Below are 17,530 nucleotides of genomic sequence, written 5' to 3'. Positions count from 1 at the left end.
GGGCTAGGGTTGCCAGATGGCTTCAACAAAAATACCAGACACACTTGACATTACATCACAATCTATATTACATCTTATTTAGAAAATACCAGACATTTATATTTTCTCATTTATATTTTCTCAATTTGTTTCCCGAACAGAAAACTCAAATACTGGACTGTCCAGTTTCAAAACCAGACACCTGGCAACCTTAGCCTGGGCTAGTTGCTTAATCCTGTCAACTACTCAACTCTCCCACCCATACTGCCTCTGTATCAGAAGCAGCAAGGTGGGGGGGAGGTGGGAGACGGTGCCTGTGAGAAGCCTGCTTTTAAGCCAGCTCCCCATGAGCACTGAGTCCCATAGAGCCGCCTTCTCCGCTACCTCTGCGTGGCTGCCTCTGATAGAGAGCAGCATTGTGGAGGGTGGGGGGGCAGGTAGGATCTGCTACATGTGGTAAGCCTGCTTTCAAGCTGGCTCCACATGCTTATAGGCTCCCGCAGAGCTACTGTCCCCTTCCTCTTTAAAAAAGTAATAAGGGATCTTTCAGAAAAGGCTTTATTTTCCGAAAGATCCCCGTCTAGACTGGCGCTTTTTTCCGGCAAAGCCCCGAGCTGGAAAAAAGTGGCAGCCATGTTTATGCAAATGAAGCGGGGGGATTTAAATCCCCGCTTCATTTGCAATTGCGATGTGTCTAATTTGCATCCCTTTTACGGAAAAGGGATGCAGTCTAGACACAGCCAGGAATATTTCAAAGTTGTAAGTTCTGTGTGCATTTAGGATGCTTAAATCCTCTGGAATAGTGAGATGCATTCTGCTTCTGTCTTCAGAAGAGATTTAGTGTAGAATACATTTTATTGGGATGGCTCAGTAAATGTTTTTCTTTACATTAGGGATGCAAACTGTTGTTTAAAAAGTTAACCAGTTAAACACTATGTGGGCTGGGGGCTGCTCCAGCCAACTGCTCTGTGATCCATCCAAAATTTTCCTCTCACAATTTGCATAAACACAATAAAAAGCAAGGATAATTCTCCACAATACATATTTGTCATCATGAGAATCAACAAATCATTACCATCTTGCATTGTATAAGCAAGTGGCAAGCTGTGACTTTTGCTAAACAGTTGTTTTATTACCTCATCTTTCCAATCTACCTCTGTCCCATTTGTCTTTTTCATCCAGCTGTTGCATTTTGTCCCTTGTGTAGTTTGAGATCTCTGGGCACATGTTTTTTTAAAAATTTGTTCTGCATATTTCCTAGCACTGTTGGGTCCTGATCTTTAATTGGTGTTCCTGTGTGCAGCTATAATAATGATTCCTCAAACAACGTAGCTTAACACTGGAATCTCCTTACTACAGCCAACTTAGCAATTCTGCTAAAGGATGGGTGGAAGGGCCTAAGAAGAAGGCATTGGAGGGGTCACAAGAAAGGTGACCTAAGCTTTAGGAGTAGCTTTAAGATAACGAGCCTTGTGGATAAGGGAGAAGCGGTGGATGTCATATACCTAGACTTTAGTAAGGCATTTGATACGGTCTCGCATGATATTCTTATTGATAAACTAGGCAAATATAACTTAGATAGGGCCACGATAAGGTGGGTGCATAATTGGCTGGATAACCGTAGTCAGAGAGTTGTTGTTAACGGTTCTAAATCCTGCTGGAAAGGGATAACAAGTGGAGTTCCTCAAGGGTCTGTTTTGGGACCCGTACTGTTCAATATCTTCATCAATGATGTAGATATTGGGATAGAGAGTACGCTTATTAAGTTTGCAGATGATACCAAACTGGGTGGGGTTGCAACTTCTTTGGAGGATAGGGACATAATTCAAAATGACCTTAGCAAGTTAGAGAAATGGTCAGAGGTAAACAGGATGAGGTTTAATAAAGAGAAATGCAAAGTGCTCCACTTAGGAAGGAACAATCAGTTCCATACATACAAGATGGGAAGCGACTGTCTAGGAAGGAGCATGGCGGAAAGGGATGTAGGGGTCATAGTGGACCACAAGTTGAATATGAGTCAACAGTGTGATGCTGTTGCAAAAAAAGCAAATATGATTCTAGGTTGTATCAACAGGTATGTTGTAAGCAAAACTCGTGAAGTCATTCTGCCGCTCTACTCTGCACTAGTTAGGCCTCAGCTGGAGTACTGTGCCCAGTTCTGGGCACCACATTTCAAGAAAGATGTGGAGAAATTGGAAAGGGTACAGAGAAGAGCGACAAGAATGATTAAAGGTTTAGAGAACATGACTTATGAAGCCAGGCTTCATGAACTGGGCTTGTTTAGTTTGGAAAAAAGAAGATTAAGGGGGGACATGATAGCGGTTTTCAAATATCTAAAAGGGTGTCACAAGGAGGAAGGAGAAAATTTGTTCCTCTTGGTTTCTGAGGACAGGACAAGGAGTAATGGGCTTAAAGTGCAGCAGGGGAGGTTTAGATTGGACATTAGGAAAAAATTCCTAACTGTCAGGGTGGTCAAATATTGGAATAAATTGCCAAGGGAGGTGGTGGAATCTCCCTCTCTGGAGATATTTAAGAACAGGTTAGATAGACATCTGTCAGGGATGGTGTAGACGGAGCTTGATCCTGCCTTGAGAGCGGGGGGCTGGACTCGATGACCTCTCGAGGTCCCTTCCAGTCCTATTATTCTATGATTCTATGATTGGACAGATTATGAAAGGTTTCACAGGGTTCAGGGATAATTCTGCAGAGACAGCTGATTCTTCCCTTCCTTGCAAAAGGATTGAGAAAGCATGTTACATTGGGCCTTGAAATGACCAATGACTTAAAGGCTATATAGTTGTGTCCGGTTTGGATAAAAAAGGGGGGAAAGTTGCAAGTTGTTTCATGTTTGGAGTGACGGAAGTTTTGTATGTAGGGCATGAGGAAACCATGTATAAGTTCTAAAGTCACAGGGCAACTAGGAAGGTGGATTTTCTTGTTAGGAAATAACTGGTAATGAGATCCAAGTGTACCTGATTAGTCTCTGAAGCCGTTTTTTTTCTAGTTATAATAGCTTCCTTCCCCTCTTTACCCTTGTATCTCGGAGTACCCCATGAATCAAAGGATAGCACTGTTCATGCATGGCTGGAGCTCTAGACATTGATACCAGTTTATTTTATGTATGCACTGGTCAGCATCAGTGGTAGTTGGCACTTTCTTGAGGAGACTGTACCAGTTAAGACCCTTATATTGTTTACTCTATCTAATGTGACATTAATTTGGAGAAATGGGAACCAGCTAAGCTGCATTTGGCTGTTTTCATTAATGTTCTGGCATAGAGTTTATATATATATACACACACACACACACACTAAACATTGTTTAAAGCCCCTGTGTAAAAATCTTCTGTTTTACTATGCAAATCCAGAATGACTTCATGGACTTCAGCAGAAATATTCTTGATTTCATACATTGCCAACCTTTCCAGAACACTTGGATATAATCCTCAATTGCTGAAATTGTTGTTAAATAGCATTTTATGAAAATGCTATTTTAAACACTAAATTTGAGACCTCTCATGAAATTTTCATTGCATAAATTGTATTTTTCGCTTCCTCCAATATATTATTTACGGTATCTTGGTATTATTTAACAGAGAGGATTAGAAATAGGATTTAAAAAGTAGCTGAAGTATATATATATTAAAATAAAATAAAGCTCTTGTGGGTGAATGAGAATGGGTAACAGCATGGTTAGAAGTCAAGAGTTAATGACATCAGGTTTTGTCCATTTTATCCTGGGCAATTTCCCCATTTACAATCTTGCAGTCCTCATCCTATTGTTCTCTTCCATCTGTCATGAAGAGGCTTCAGCATGTAAACTTAGCAACAGAATTAGATTTTCAACCAGAGAGAAGATTTAAGAGGATTTCTTACATAAATTCCTAAGATATCTCTTTATACAAATCAGTAAAAGTTCTGTATTTGAGAACAGAACATAATTCTTAGACATTCTTAATTCTTATGGTTTAAAGTTACAACTTTTTTTGAGAAATGTTGATTTATTCATTTTTAGAAATGAACATTTGGACACACTGCAATTTTATTATTGAAATACTAATTGCTTCTTTCTTAGATTTTCCATTTTCCATTTCTGTGTATTTCATTGGAAAGGGGAAAACATACAAGGTACAGGCAGTCCCCGGGTTACATACAAGATAGGGACTGTAGGTTTGTTCTTAAGTTGAATCTGTATGTAAGTCGGAACTGACGTCAGCCGCTGCTGAAACTGATCAACCACGGCTGAATCTGGATGCCAGTTCTGACTTACATACAGATTCAACTTAAGAAACCCAGGCGTCCCCAAGTCAGCTGCTGCTGAAACTGATCAGCGGCTGATTCCAGGAAGCCTGGGGCAGAGCAACTCTGCCTCGGGCTTCCTGTAGTCAGCCGCTGGTCAGTTGCAGCAGGCTGACTTGGGGACACCTGGGGCAGAGCAGCTGGGGTGCTGCTGGGTTGCTCCAGTAGCGCGGCTCCTCGGCGCTACTGGAGCAACCCAGTAGCACCCCAGCTGCTCTGCCCCAGGCGTTCTGATTCAGCTGCTGCTGAAAGTGACTAGCAGTGGCTGAATCAGGACGCCTGGGGCAGAGCAGCTGGGGTGCTGCCGGGTTGGTCCGGAGCGGCGCTGTGGGACCAACCCGGCAGCCCCCAGCTGCTCTACCCCAGGGGTAGGCAAGAAAAGCCTGGTCTGCTGGGGGGGGCACTAGCTGCACCCCCCTTCCCCAGCAAACCAGGGAGACGGGGGTGGCGGGACTGCCCAAGTCCTCCACAGCTTTGCTCCGTCTCCCTGGTCTGCTGACCTGGGAGACGGGGAGCAAAGCCGCGGAGCACGCCCGCAGAAGGACAGCCTGGGCACGCTTGAGCTGTCCCGCTGCGGGCGTGCTCCGAGGCTTTACTCCTTATCTCCCTGGTCTGCTGGTCGGGAGACGGGGAGCAAAGCCGCGGAGCACGCCCGCAGGAGGACAGCTCAAGCGCGCCCAGGCTGTCCCGCTGCGGGCGTGCTCCAAGGTTTTGCTCCCCATCTCCCTGAAGATGCGGGCGTGCTCCAAGTCTTTGCTCGCCATCTCCCTGCAGACCAGGGAGACGGGGAGCAGCTTTTCTCACCCTGGAGGACGGGGGCGGCGGACCGCGGTGCATCTGGGCCTCCCGCCGCTCCCGTCCTCCGGGGCGAGAAAAGCCCCGTTCGTAACTGCGGATCCGACATAAGTCGTATCCGCGTAACTCGGGGACTGCCTGTATTCAAATAAATACAAATTTCACATGCATCTGCTTTTTCTGCAACAGGATCAGACATCTCTGAGAGCTTTGGGTAATGCTTTCACCTATGTCAAGAGTGGCCAGACTAAGGGTTCGTCTACACTGTACACGTATTTCAGAATAAGCTATTCTAGAAGAAATACTCTGAAATAACTTATTTTGAAATAGCACATCTACACTACAGGGAAGGGTTGCCAGGTGTCCAGTTTTGAACTGGACTGTCCACTATTTGAGCTTTCTGTTTGGGAAACAAATTGAGAAAATATAAATGAAAAAATATAAATGCCCGGTATTTTCTAAATAAGACGTAATGTAGATTGTGATGTAATGTCAAGTGTGTTTGGTATTTTTGTTGAAACCATCTGGTAACCCTGTGTACAAGGAAGCCTCAAAATTAGTCCGAGGCAGGCTCCCCTAATGTGGACATGCCAGCTTGATATAGAGCTCCAGAAAGCACTAGGGAGTAATTACTTTGAATGGCCCTGGGGAGGAGCTATTTTGAAATAGCAGCAGTGGAGCATCCACACTACGGCTACGTCTACACTGGAATGATTTTCCGAAAATGCTTTTAACGGAAAACTTTTCAGTTAAAAGCATTTTTGGAAAAGCACGTCTAGATTGGCAGGATGCTTTTCCGCAAAAGCACTTTTTGCGGAAAAGCGTCCGTGGCCAATCTAGATGCGGTTTTCTGCAAAAAAGCCCCGATCGCCATTTTCACAATCAGGACTTTTTTGCGGAAAACGGTACTGTGCTGTCTACACTGGCCCTTTTGCGCAAAAGTCTTTCGGAAAAAGACTTTTGCCCGAACGGGAGCAGCATAGTATTTCTGGAAAAGCACTGATGATCTTACATGAGATTGTCAGTGCTTTTCTGGAAATTCAAGCAGCCAGTGTAGACAGCTGGCAAGTTTTTCCACAAAAGCAGATGATTTTGCGGAAAAACTTGCCAGTCTAGACACAGCCTATTGCTATTTCAAAATATCTGTTTCGGAATAGGCATTATTCCTCGTGGAATGAGGTTTACAGAAGTCGGAATAAGCCGTCCGTTATTTCAAATTTATTTCAAAATAACGGAATTGCTGTGTAGATGCGTACATTGTTCTTTTGAAATAATGTCCGTTATTTTGAAGTAACTGTGCTGTGTAGATGCAGCCGTACTGACCTTCTCACCCACATATGTCAATTTTCAGAAATTCAATAGCTGGTGTACCCCAGGGGAGGCACCTGAGAGGGCTTGGGGCTTTCAGCCCTCTTCTTGATGAAGTCATGAGGCCTAGCAAGCATGCCCCATGGGACTGAAGGTCCAAGACCCTTCTCTCCTGCTGGGTAGAGGCCTCAACTCCACAACACTGCTACAAGGCAGAGGTCCCACGCTCCCCACCACCGAGGCTGATAGGTGGAGAATAAGAAGGGATTGGGAGGGGGAAGGGGAACCATGAGCTGCACTTTAGCTGTAAAAGAGCCGCATGTTGAGCCATAGTCTGGCTACCCCGATTTATGTTCCCCCTTGTTTTCAGGGAAGCTGAACACCATCTATGGCACAGTGCACTGTACAAATAATGGTACATTTGGAAAATGAAAGTGTGTTTCTTTCTCTAGGGGCTGATCTTCAGGTTTGTACATCTAAAAACCTAACATGCTGTACCAAAAAGATGGAAGAAAGATACCAGATGGTAGTAAAGGAGGATATACAACAAGTGCTTCAGACATCAAGCTCCACTTTAAAGTTTTTAATATCTCATAATGCAGCTGCTTTCCAAGGTAAGTCTTCCTGTTGTACATTTCAAAGTTTGTTCAAAAACACATTTTCTCCACTTTATCATATGATTAAACTAATCTGTGATAGGTTATCTATTTTAATTCCTCTTAATGCTTATTGTACTTTATCAAAAAGAATATTAATTGTGCAGAGAACTGTAAACTTGGATGTGTGGTTGGTAACTAATGGCCTTTGAGAAAAATAATGAAGTGGACTTAGGTGTTTTTTGGACTTAACACCTTTGAGTATCTAAAAAATGTCACGATTAAAAATGTTTCACTTTGATATAGATGCACAATGCAAAGTCATTCTTCAGATCACTTAGCTCTTGGCAGGGTTTGTGGAGTAGCCTTTCAGTAGGTTCTATAATTACAGCCCTTCCACAATGGTGAGGGGTTCTTTTGCATAGGCTGATGCAGAGGGCAGCTGAGAGCATAGGAAATAAGAAGAACATGGGATACCTGAGTATATGTAATAAACTGGAAAAAAATGAATGGAGAGAGCGGGCAAGCTTAGGTCAAAAGTTCTGTCGTGCTGAAGACAACTTGCCAATTATCTATCAAGTTACTTTTGTGGTCCTGATCATCAAAGTGCCTTGTAAGGATTCATAAATTTATCTTTCAACATTACACTGAGATAGGGAAGTATTGTTATAAGTGTGTTAACTCCCTAACCATGGAAAGCTGCCCTACTGTTGGCTGTCTCAAACAGCAAATGAAGTGAACTGATGACATTATTATTCTGTTCAAATGTAATTCTACATAAGCTGAGACTTGGTACAAGATTATGCCCATCTGCCTATATCGTATTCATGCCCTGAACTATAAACCCCAACACCTAATTCCCAGTGCCACAGTTATGGGACTAGTTTAATCTTTCTCCTTTTTCTTGTCTCTGAGTACATCCTTCAGGTGTTAGGCCTCCTGTCTTTCCTTACCTGTTTTGGAGTGGTAGTTGCCATGCCTTTGTTCGTTCAATGACTATGCTCTCTAAAGAAATCGGCAGTCATTTTGTGCTCCTTTTACTGATGACTGTCACTGGAGAGGGGAGATGCATTGGGTGCTTTTTGATAGGAAATTTATTTAGGTTTTTCTTATTTTTATCTTAATCAGAAATAAGTTATTCAAACTAAAAATATCTGTTTCTCTTTGTGTATAGGAAGAAAGCTCTTAAAATTGAATTATTTGACTTGTAAGAAACTTGTAATATTGAGGCTTCAAAACACACAATTAATTATATATTGAATTGCCTTTTTATAGAAAACTAGGGGACTGTGCCCCCTGCTCGCTATACATGCCAACCCCCCTCTTGGCCGGTGCCAAGACCCCCCCCCCCGGCTCTCTGGCCACCAGGGAGGGTCAGAGGCCATTCCGGCCCCAGCTCTTCCCCCCCCCCCCCCCTGCTGCTGGGAAGGCCCTGGGGCAGGCTTGGCTTTCCCCAACCCCGGCTACTGGGGAGGGTCTAAGGCCACTCTGGCCCCAGGTCTCCCTGCTCCCCCACAACAGGCTGAGACAGGCCTTGTTCTTGGGGGACCCCCCTGTGGCCCCAGCTCTTGGCCCCTCCCAGATGACTCCAGCTATTGGGCCCCCTTTTAGCTGCTAGAAAGGGGGTCCGGGATGAGGTCACACCCAGCTTTCCCCCCGACCACTGGGTAGGGCCTAGGACAGTCCTGGCTCTTCCCTTCCTGTCCTTAGCTGCCAGGAGGTGCTGTACTGAAGCTGTGCTGGGCCAAAGCCATGCTGAAGCCATGGTGGGCCCAGCTCTCTGCCTGGCTATCAGCGGGATGGGGGTGAGGCCTGGCCAGCCCTGTCTCTCCCCCCCTGCCCCTGACTTCCAGGCAGGGCACAGGTCATGCCAACCCCGACTCTCCCCTCTTTCCCCTCATCCTTGGCAGCCCTGGCTCTCTCCCCTGGGCCACTGTGAGGGGAAGGGTAGCCAGGTGTCTGGTTTTGAACTGGACAGTGTGGTATTTGAGCTTTCTGTCCGGGAAACAAATTGAGAAAATACCAGACATATAAATGTCCGGTATTTTCTAATTAAGTAAGTTTTATTATCGTGAGCAGGGCTCAACAAATCAGGCAGTCTGCTCGCCTGTGGTGAGTAGATTTTAGCCCAGCAGGGCCGCGCAGTGCGGTTTGCGCATGCTCAGTGTGTGCTTCCATGTGGCTGGCGAGCAGGGCTCTCCGCCGCTTGGCGAGCCCTGATTGTGAGTATCAGTACGCAGTTGCGTACTGCCTGGCTGGTAGACATCCTCACACTGTGTGAGCGGATATTGTCTACCAGCCATGTTGTACGAAACTACACAGTAGAGAGGAGGGGGCGGGGCCGGGACGGAATGGAATCACCCGTGCACCCTGCTAGGACCGTGTGCGGGATGGGCAGCACCCTGGGATCTGTGTGCGCCTGGGCCAGCCCCGCTCCCCGCCAGCCGGTTCCCCCCCGCTCTTCATCCCTGGCCAGCCCTGCTCCCCCGACCCTCTCCCAGCCAGCCCCACTGCCTCTGACTTCCTCCCAGCCAGCTCTGCTTCCCACTGACTGGTTCCCCTCTCCCCCTCTGATCTCCTCTGGCCAGCCCCACTCCCCTCAACCCCCTCCCATCCAGCCCTGCTTCCCGCCGACCTCCTCCTGTCCAGCCCCCTCGCCCCCCAATCCTGGTCTGAGATCACGTGTGTTCGATATTTTTTTGAAACCCTGAGCCGGGGGGGGGGGGGGGGGGGGCGAGGGAGGGGGAGAAGAGGAGGGACCAAGCCGAGGCCTCACCAGGCCAGGTCAGACCCAGATGTTGGGGGGTGGGGCCAAAGCCAGGCCAGCCCTGGCTCTTCCCCCTTGCCCCCCACACCTCCCGCAGCAGCTCCAGCTCTTTCCCTCAGGCCAGCCCTGGCCCTAACCCCTTCCTCCCGAGTCTCAACAGCCTCGGCTCTCTCCCCCTTGACGCCAGGGGGTTTGGCTGAGAAATGGCAGACCTAGTTTTTTCTCCCCAGCTGCCGGTGGGTTGGGCTGGGCTGGGCTGGGCTGAGGCCTCGCTACAGCAGGCTCAGCTCTCTACCCCTGGCCACCAGCGGGTTGTGTCTGGCCTGGCCAGAGGCCTTGTGGCTCCTACCCCTCCAAGCATGGGGGAGGAGGGAGGCCACGTGGCTCGTGGCTCCTATGGCTCCCCGGAGCGTGGGGGGAAGGGCCAAGAGGCTGAGGGTGGAGGGAGGGGCTGCAGGTGGAGGGAGAGGCTGCAGGACACAGAGTGACGCATGTCGTCACTCTATCATCCCATAGGAAAAGGATTTTTCTATATACAGTATAGATAGAAAGTATAGATTTCTAGATCAGAAGTGGCCATTGTGGTCATCTGGGCTGACCTTTTGTAAAATACACACCATAAAATGTCCCTAAAATAGTTCCTAGAATAAATCATTTAGAAAACCAAACATTGTGATAGAAAATAATGATTTACTGTGACTTTTTATAAATTGTTCCATTGGTTAATTACTCTAACATTATAAATGTATGCCTTATGGCTGGTCTGAGATTTTCTAGCTTCAACTTCCAGCCTTTAGAATAAGTTATACCTTTCTATAATTGGAAAGCCTATTATTAATCTTTGTTCCCCATGTAGATATTTATAGACTGTAATCAAGTCAACCCTTAACCTCCTTTTTGTTAAGATAGATTGAGCTTCTTGAGTCCGTCACTAGAAAGCAGGTTTTCTAATTCTTTATTCATTCTTGTGGCTCTTCTCTGCACTATTTCTAGTTTAAAATATGTTTCTTGAATTGTGGGCACCAGAATAGGATGTTCTAGCAGCAGTTGTACCAGTGCCAAACACAGAGGTAAAATAACCTTATTACACCTTCTCACAATCCCTATTTATGCACCCAGGATCACATTAGCTCTTTTGGCTACAGCATCACACTGGCAGCTCATTTTCAGCTGATTATCCACCCTAACCTTCAAATATTTTTTCAGCATCTCTGCTTCTCAGGATGCAGTTTCCCATCCTGTATGTGTGCCCCTACATGCTTTGTTTCTAGATTTGTAAATTTACATTTAGCTTTATTAAAATGCATATTGTTTGCGTGTGCCTAGTTTACCAAGCAATCCAGAATACTATGAATCAGTGACATCTCTGCTTCATTTATTTATCACTTTGCCAATTTTTGCGTAATCTGCCAATTTTATTAGTGATCATTTTATGTAATTTTCCCAAGGTCATTGATAAAAATGACAAACAGCATAGGGCTAAGAACAGATCCCTCACAGACCCCATTGCATAATGTATTAAATTACTTTAGAAATGTATATCATCATATAATAAAAGACTAGCATTATGCGTATTCACAAGAGGGTAATGCATATTCACAAGAGGGAAGGGAGCCTATAAAAAAATCAGACTGTGGTGACAGTGATTCAATTTTTTTCAATTTTGAAGGTTTCATAGAGAATGATTTAAAGATTAGAAAACTCTTTTCATCAAGAGCTGCCATTTCTACTTCTGGTTTCAAGTGTTTTATAAATAACAGAAGGAGTCAGAGCTCTCTGCACTCACCTACTGCCAGGAGCCTGTGAGTGGGTGTGGGGCAGTTCTGTACCTTTTCCCCAAAGCCCCTGCCCTGGGTGATACAGCTGGGGGCAGTGGAATGGGTTGGGGCAGGAGATCTTCAGGTAGGGCTGGGACCAAAGCTCCCTGGCTGTTGCCGAGGTTGGAGCTCTCTGGCCATGGCTGGAGCTCCATGGCCGCTGCTGGCCTTGAGCTCCCCACCGCTGGGGCCAGGGAGCTCCACGGGGGCCAGAACTCCTCTCCGTGCTGCCCATCCTCTTCCCTCCACCACACTAGGCTCTGGGCTGAGTCGCTGGTCCTCCCCCCAACGCCACTCCTACCCCACTGCCAGTCCTCCCTGTTCCTGTGCTCTGTAGTCCGGGAACATCTTCTGCCTGTGAGTGTGTGTGGGGGACAACCCTAATTGCTGGCATCAGGCCCCCACTAATCCCCTCGGGTCCATGGGGCCCCCCAAAGTGTAGGCCTGGAATGGTTTAGACAAACTGTCCATAGCTGCTGGTTGTTGGCCCTTGCCCCTCATCCCTACAGTGTTTGAGGGGCATATGACCCTTCATGCCCCACCCCCAAACACTGCCCCTCCTAGGAATTACACATTATTCTCCTGATATTTGGGGATAGTAAAGCCAGGAGGAGGTCATTATTTATCATCACAACATTTATGTGAGATTCTAAATTGTTCTTTCCTGTACATATCATTAGTTTTGTTTGCTTGTCTGACAAATTTAGTCCAGAGTCCCCAAGAACTTTTAAAAGGGAAGAACAATATATGTGTAATATACCTGAGGTCAAGCCAGATCATTAACATGTATTGTTTGAAATGTGCCTTTCTTGTAAGTTGAACTCTTCATTGCCTTGCTCACACCATGCACTTTTTCTGCCATAATTATACATTTTATCGTACAGGTCTTTCTCTTGAATGTTTGTTTTATTCCAGTGATGCTTTATGTTCTTATTTGAACAACAGCACAAACTAAATAATAACAAAGGGAAAGCTGTTCTATTCCTGTGTGATAAGCAGAGAAAGCATATTTTTATAGCAGAATTTGTATAGTGTCAATGTCTGCAATAGATATGGCTCTGATATATATAGTGCTATAAATTCTGCTGTCTAGTAATTTTATGAACATTTTATGTGACCTGGTTATTATATCAGGGTGAGTGAAAGGTTTATTATATGCCTATGAAGTTTGGATTCAGTAGGTCAGTATGAGAAAGTGACACAATGGCTTTTCAGATTATGCCTCAGCCAGCACTTGACAAAGGCGTCCTTCTAAGTTCTAGGCAGAAGTAATGCTGCTCTTGGTGAGAAAAACTGTACTCAAATCCAATAGCAAAACTCCAAAAGTTATGATATTAGAAAAAGTTTTCTATATTCTGATTATTCAAGAAAAAGTCAGGAAATCTAAAACTGGCTGTCATCTGAAACATAATATCTAATGTTTCTAGTCTCACCAATAGAAGTTGATCCAATGAGTGGTATTACTTTCATTCCACCTTGTCTCTTCCTTCTCTTATACAATCTTAGACCTTTGTCTTTGTCAGAGCTCAAGTTGGCAAATACCCAGACTGTAAACACAGGGCTGGGCTGGATTGGTGGATGTTAAATTTGTCCTCAGTGTTGATTGAATAAGCTGTGAGACACCCTTCCCCTAGATGACAAGTGTCAGCTTTGCCAGTTTTTGGAAATCAATATTCTACATGTTACAGAACTCTAAAAATGTTACCTGTACAAACATCCTGTAATAACCATGATAACCAACTAGTTTTTAGCTTTTGGTAGAGAGCTGTGATATATCTGCAAGGATAAGATTGGGCACACTCATGTAATACCACTGACTGAGATTTCTAGCTATCAAAATAATCATGCAAATTTAAGTGACTTTGAGTGTCTTAGATTATCAATTAACACATAACAGGAAAAGCAGGAAATTGCCAAGTTGACTGCACATCTATCTTGGGCAATTTGCATACAGAATTTAATACTTGTTTAAAATCCTCAATAAATATTCACTTCATCTTATATCGTCTGATATTGATAATCTGGCTAAACAACTAACCACAACCCAGATTAATATTGAGCAGAATCAAAAGCACTACAGAGATTTAAATGAAAGAACATCAATAACAACTATCAAGGTAAAGTAGACGAGTAGAAGAGAGACATTAGATTACAAAGCTTATCATGTGTACTCTTGATTTAATCTTGCATTCATCTAATATAGATTTATAATGAAATTTGAAGGCTAGCTTAACGGCTAGGGAATTAGCCTGGGACTTGCATTTTGTTCTGTTTTGCGGTACCTGCCTTGTCGTGGACTTTCTGTGTGACCTTAGGCATGTTGCATAGTCAATCTGAGCCTCAGTTCTTCATCTGTCAATGGCTATAACAATAGTTCTCTATGGAATGTCTACATAGCAAAGTTATTTCGAAATAACAGCCCTTATTTCCAAATAACTTTCCTAGCATCTACACAGCCAAACCGCTATTTCAAAAAACATTCAAAATAGCGGCACGCTTATTTTGAATTTGTTAAACCTCATTCTACGATGAATAATGCCAAATTAGAAATAGCTATTTCGAAATAAGTGCTGTGTAGACACTTATTTCGAAAAAAGGGGTCTCCAGCCTTCCCAGGGTGCCCTGGTGGCCACTCCAGCCTTAATCAAGAACACTCCACTCCCTCCCCTTCATCCCCTTAAAGGGGTAGACTCTGGCCACAGTGCCTGTGCCAGCTCCAAGCCTGCCTGCCCAGAGCCAGCAGTCACTGCTCCTGACCCAGTGGTCCCAAAACATGAGCCAGAGGGCCACTGGCAGCCATCCTTACACTGCTCCCCAGGAGCCTGCCAGGGCCCAGAGAAGGCGGATGCCTTGCTGGTCCAGGGTGGAGATCATGGACCTTATTCAGGTTGGGGGAGGAGGGGATGCCCCCAATGTCCATGATCTCCACACTAGACAGAGGAACACTGATGTCTATGGCAGGATAGCTGCCAGCCTGGCCACCAAAGGCCACATGCGAACCCAAGAGCAGGTCTGCATGAAAATCAAGTTGGTCCGGTGAGACCCCCAACCCTGAGCCCTGAGCTTCCCCTCCCCCTTTTTCCCCTTGCTTCCCCTTTCCAGCTCCCTCCTCCCAGGTTTCCCCCTCCCCTCTTCCACCCTCTCTTCTCTCCTCTTCTGCCTCCTTTCCCCAGTCTCATCAGAGTTTCATTCCTGCCCTCCAGTTTTGTTAAATAAAGAGAGTTTGTGTTCATGAAAATACGAGTATTTTATTTGACATCAAAAAAGGGGGTTTAGGAAGGGGTAAGTGGAAGGACGTGAAGGAGGAATGAGGCACAAGCCCCCATTGGGGCAGACCAGGGAGGCTCTTAGTGCTCCTCAGGGTGGAAGCTCTCCCACAGGGCCTTGTGGATACTGACAGTCCCCTGATGGACCTCCTGGATGGCAGCCTGCAGAAAGTGCAGCCAGGCTCACAGCAACACATCCAAGAGAAGAAATAGAGTGCCCAGGGGCATCTCTGGTTCCATGTTATAGAGAGCGGTGGTGTCCCGAGTGAGGGCAACCAGAACACGGAGAGACAAAATGCTTCGCTGTCTCTCATCGAGGTAGACAAGCAAGCAGGGAAACCTGAGAACTGGCTGTCCAGGGAGGTCCCTTTAAGCACAGACCTCAGATAGCCTCAGGCAGCAGCTCCAAACAGTAAGTCCTGACCTGCTACCTTGCCAGAACTGGTTCCGGCCAGTCTTAAATGCAATTCAGAGTCTACTCAGTGTGGACGCGCTATTTCGAAATAGCAAAATGCTATTTCGAAATGCATTTTGTGTCTAGATGTGTTATTTCGAAATAAGCTTTTTCACAATAACTATTTTGAGATAAGATATTTCAAAACAACACTGTACCCTACCTCATAGATGAACAGGATATTATGAAGATAAATGCTATGAAGGTTTTTTGTGCTTAGATACTATGGTAATAGGAGCCATAGGAATATTTTAGGTAGTCTGGGACAATTCATCTTCTACTCATTTACACTCTGCTTCTCAGATACACACTGGTCAGAAATATGACCTTTAGTAAATAAAACAAGAAATATCTTGCCACCTTTGAGAGTACCTTATAGGCCCAAAGCTCTTAATTCATCTGTAGTCATTTCCTTTGGATAGGTGGAAAATATATTTAATTTTATCATGCACAATAAGGAGCCTGGATTTGTTAATCTTTTTGACACACTGTTTTCATCCAGCATTTGGAGCCAGTTCCAAAGCATACTGAAATAAGCGAAGTAAATAGAAGACTTTCCAATAGAGTTCTGGTCAAGTCTGTGGAGAGGAGAGGGGCTGATTGGGGAGAGGTGCTATTATTTTATTATTATGGCTGTGGCCATGATGTGGTGGTACCTGAGCAACAATTTCTACCATCTCCAATTGTTTAGGAGACTCTGTTCCATCCTGGGAAACAAGTAGCTGGCCTCAGTTATTCTTCTTCACCAATGCAATACACCTGTGCATGAAACATTCTTCACTTTGGGTCTCAGAAACTCTAACTGGTACGGAGCACTGCATATCTGTGTAGTTACACAGGCTACCACAAACATATCAAACCTATCTTTTGCTCTCTATCCTCGCTTCTCAGATAATATGTTGAAGGCCTCTGTCCTTATCTTCAAATTGCTCAGTGGCCTGGGTCTAGGATATAGAAAAGATCAACTAAAGCTCTAGAGTAAAAACTGTAGTTGATAACTTCACTTATACTTCACAACAGAAAATGTTCTACAGTAAGGAGGAAAAAGTACTTTCTCTGAAACTAGCCCATGTCTATTGAATCAACTTTCAAAGGAACTAAGAACCATTCCAAACCTCACCATTTTCCTTTTTTTTGGGCATTCCTTTCTCTTATACAGACACACAGAAATGTGTGTACACGTGTGTAACATTTTTGTAATGCCCAAAATAAAACATTCCACCATACTCATTGTTCTCCCCAGAGAGAATAGGACAGGATAGACATATGACTAATTTTAGTCACATTGCTTAATACATTACTGGAAGTCTCTGAGGGTTTGTCAGACTACATGCCTCTGTCGTCAGAAGCATGTAGATTAGGCTACCCGGCATAGGAAAATGAAGCCGCGATTGAAATAATTGCGGCTTCATTTAAATTAAAATGGCTGCCATGCTCTGCCGACCAGCTGATGCTCAGCTGTTTGTTGGCAGATCGGGGCAGTCTAGATGCGCTGCGGTCGACAAGGAAGCCTTTGTCGACCGGCGCAGGTATGCCTCGTGAAACCAGGTTTACCTGGGCCTGTCAACAAAGGCTTCCTTGTCGACCGTGGCGCGTCTAGACTGCCAACAAACAGGTGATCATCAGCTGGTTGTCAGAGCGCGACAGCCATTTTAATTTAAATGAAGCCGCGATTATTTAAATCGCGGTTTCATTTCCCTATGCCGGGTAGCCTAATCTACATGCCTCTGACGACAAAGGAATGTAGTCTAGACATACCCTAAGGTATTATGTTGATGAGTGCAATGTAGGAATCTACGTAGAATCATGAAATACTAGAATTGGAGGTGACCTGCCGCCTAGTCCCCTGCCCTCATGGCAGGACTAAGCACCGTTTAGATCATCGCTGATAGATGTCTGTCTAACCTGCTCTTAAATATCTGCAGCCTCCCTAGGCAATTGATTCCAGTGTTTAACTAGAACACTGTGTTCCAGTGTTTTAATAGAAGAGAATAGACTTGACCAAATTTTATTTATAACTATTTTATTTTACTTTGTAACTTCTTAAAATTTCCCTTTGAATATAGTTTTGCTGGATCCACTCTTTTGCTATATGAAATAAGACGTTTGAGCTGCTGTCTAGCACTGATAACAGATGCTTTGTTGCAAATGATGGAAGTTTTTCTTACACAATGAATTATGTACCTCTTGAGTAACACACCATTAAGACTTACTTCTATGGAATTTGTATAAATCTACTTAGTGTTAAAT

General features: G+C 44.8%; 1 protein-coding gene across 3 annotated transcripts in view; it reads left to right on the top strand.

The window, feature by feature from the left end:
- Positions 1–17,530, top strand: part of GPC5 (glypican 5) — a 935,733-nt gene that overhangs the window by 28,631 nt on the left and 889,572 nt on the right. For all 3 annotated transcript variants that reach the window (XM_089775428.1, XM_075918825.2, XM_075918827.2), the window contains exon 2: positions 6,833–6,994. In XM_089775428.1, the coding sequence (XP_089631554.1) occupies positions 6,833–6,994 (162 nt within the window). The remainder of the gene's footprint in view (positions 1–6,832; positions 6,995–17,530) is intronic.

The sequence above is a fragment of the Pelodiscus sinensis genome, chromosome 1 (assembly GCF_052426305.1).
Source record: "Pelodiscus sinensis isolate ZL-2025 chromosome 1, ASM5242630v1, whole genome shotgun sequence".
Lineage (NCBI taxonomy): Eukaryota > Metazoa > Chordata > Testudines > Trionychidae > Pelodiscus > Pelodiscus sinensis.
Note: the sequence above shows the minus strand (reverse complement) of the source record. Positions and strands in the feature narration are given on the sequence as shown.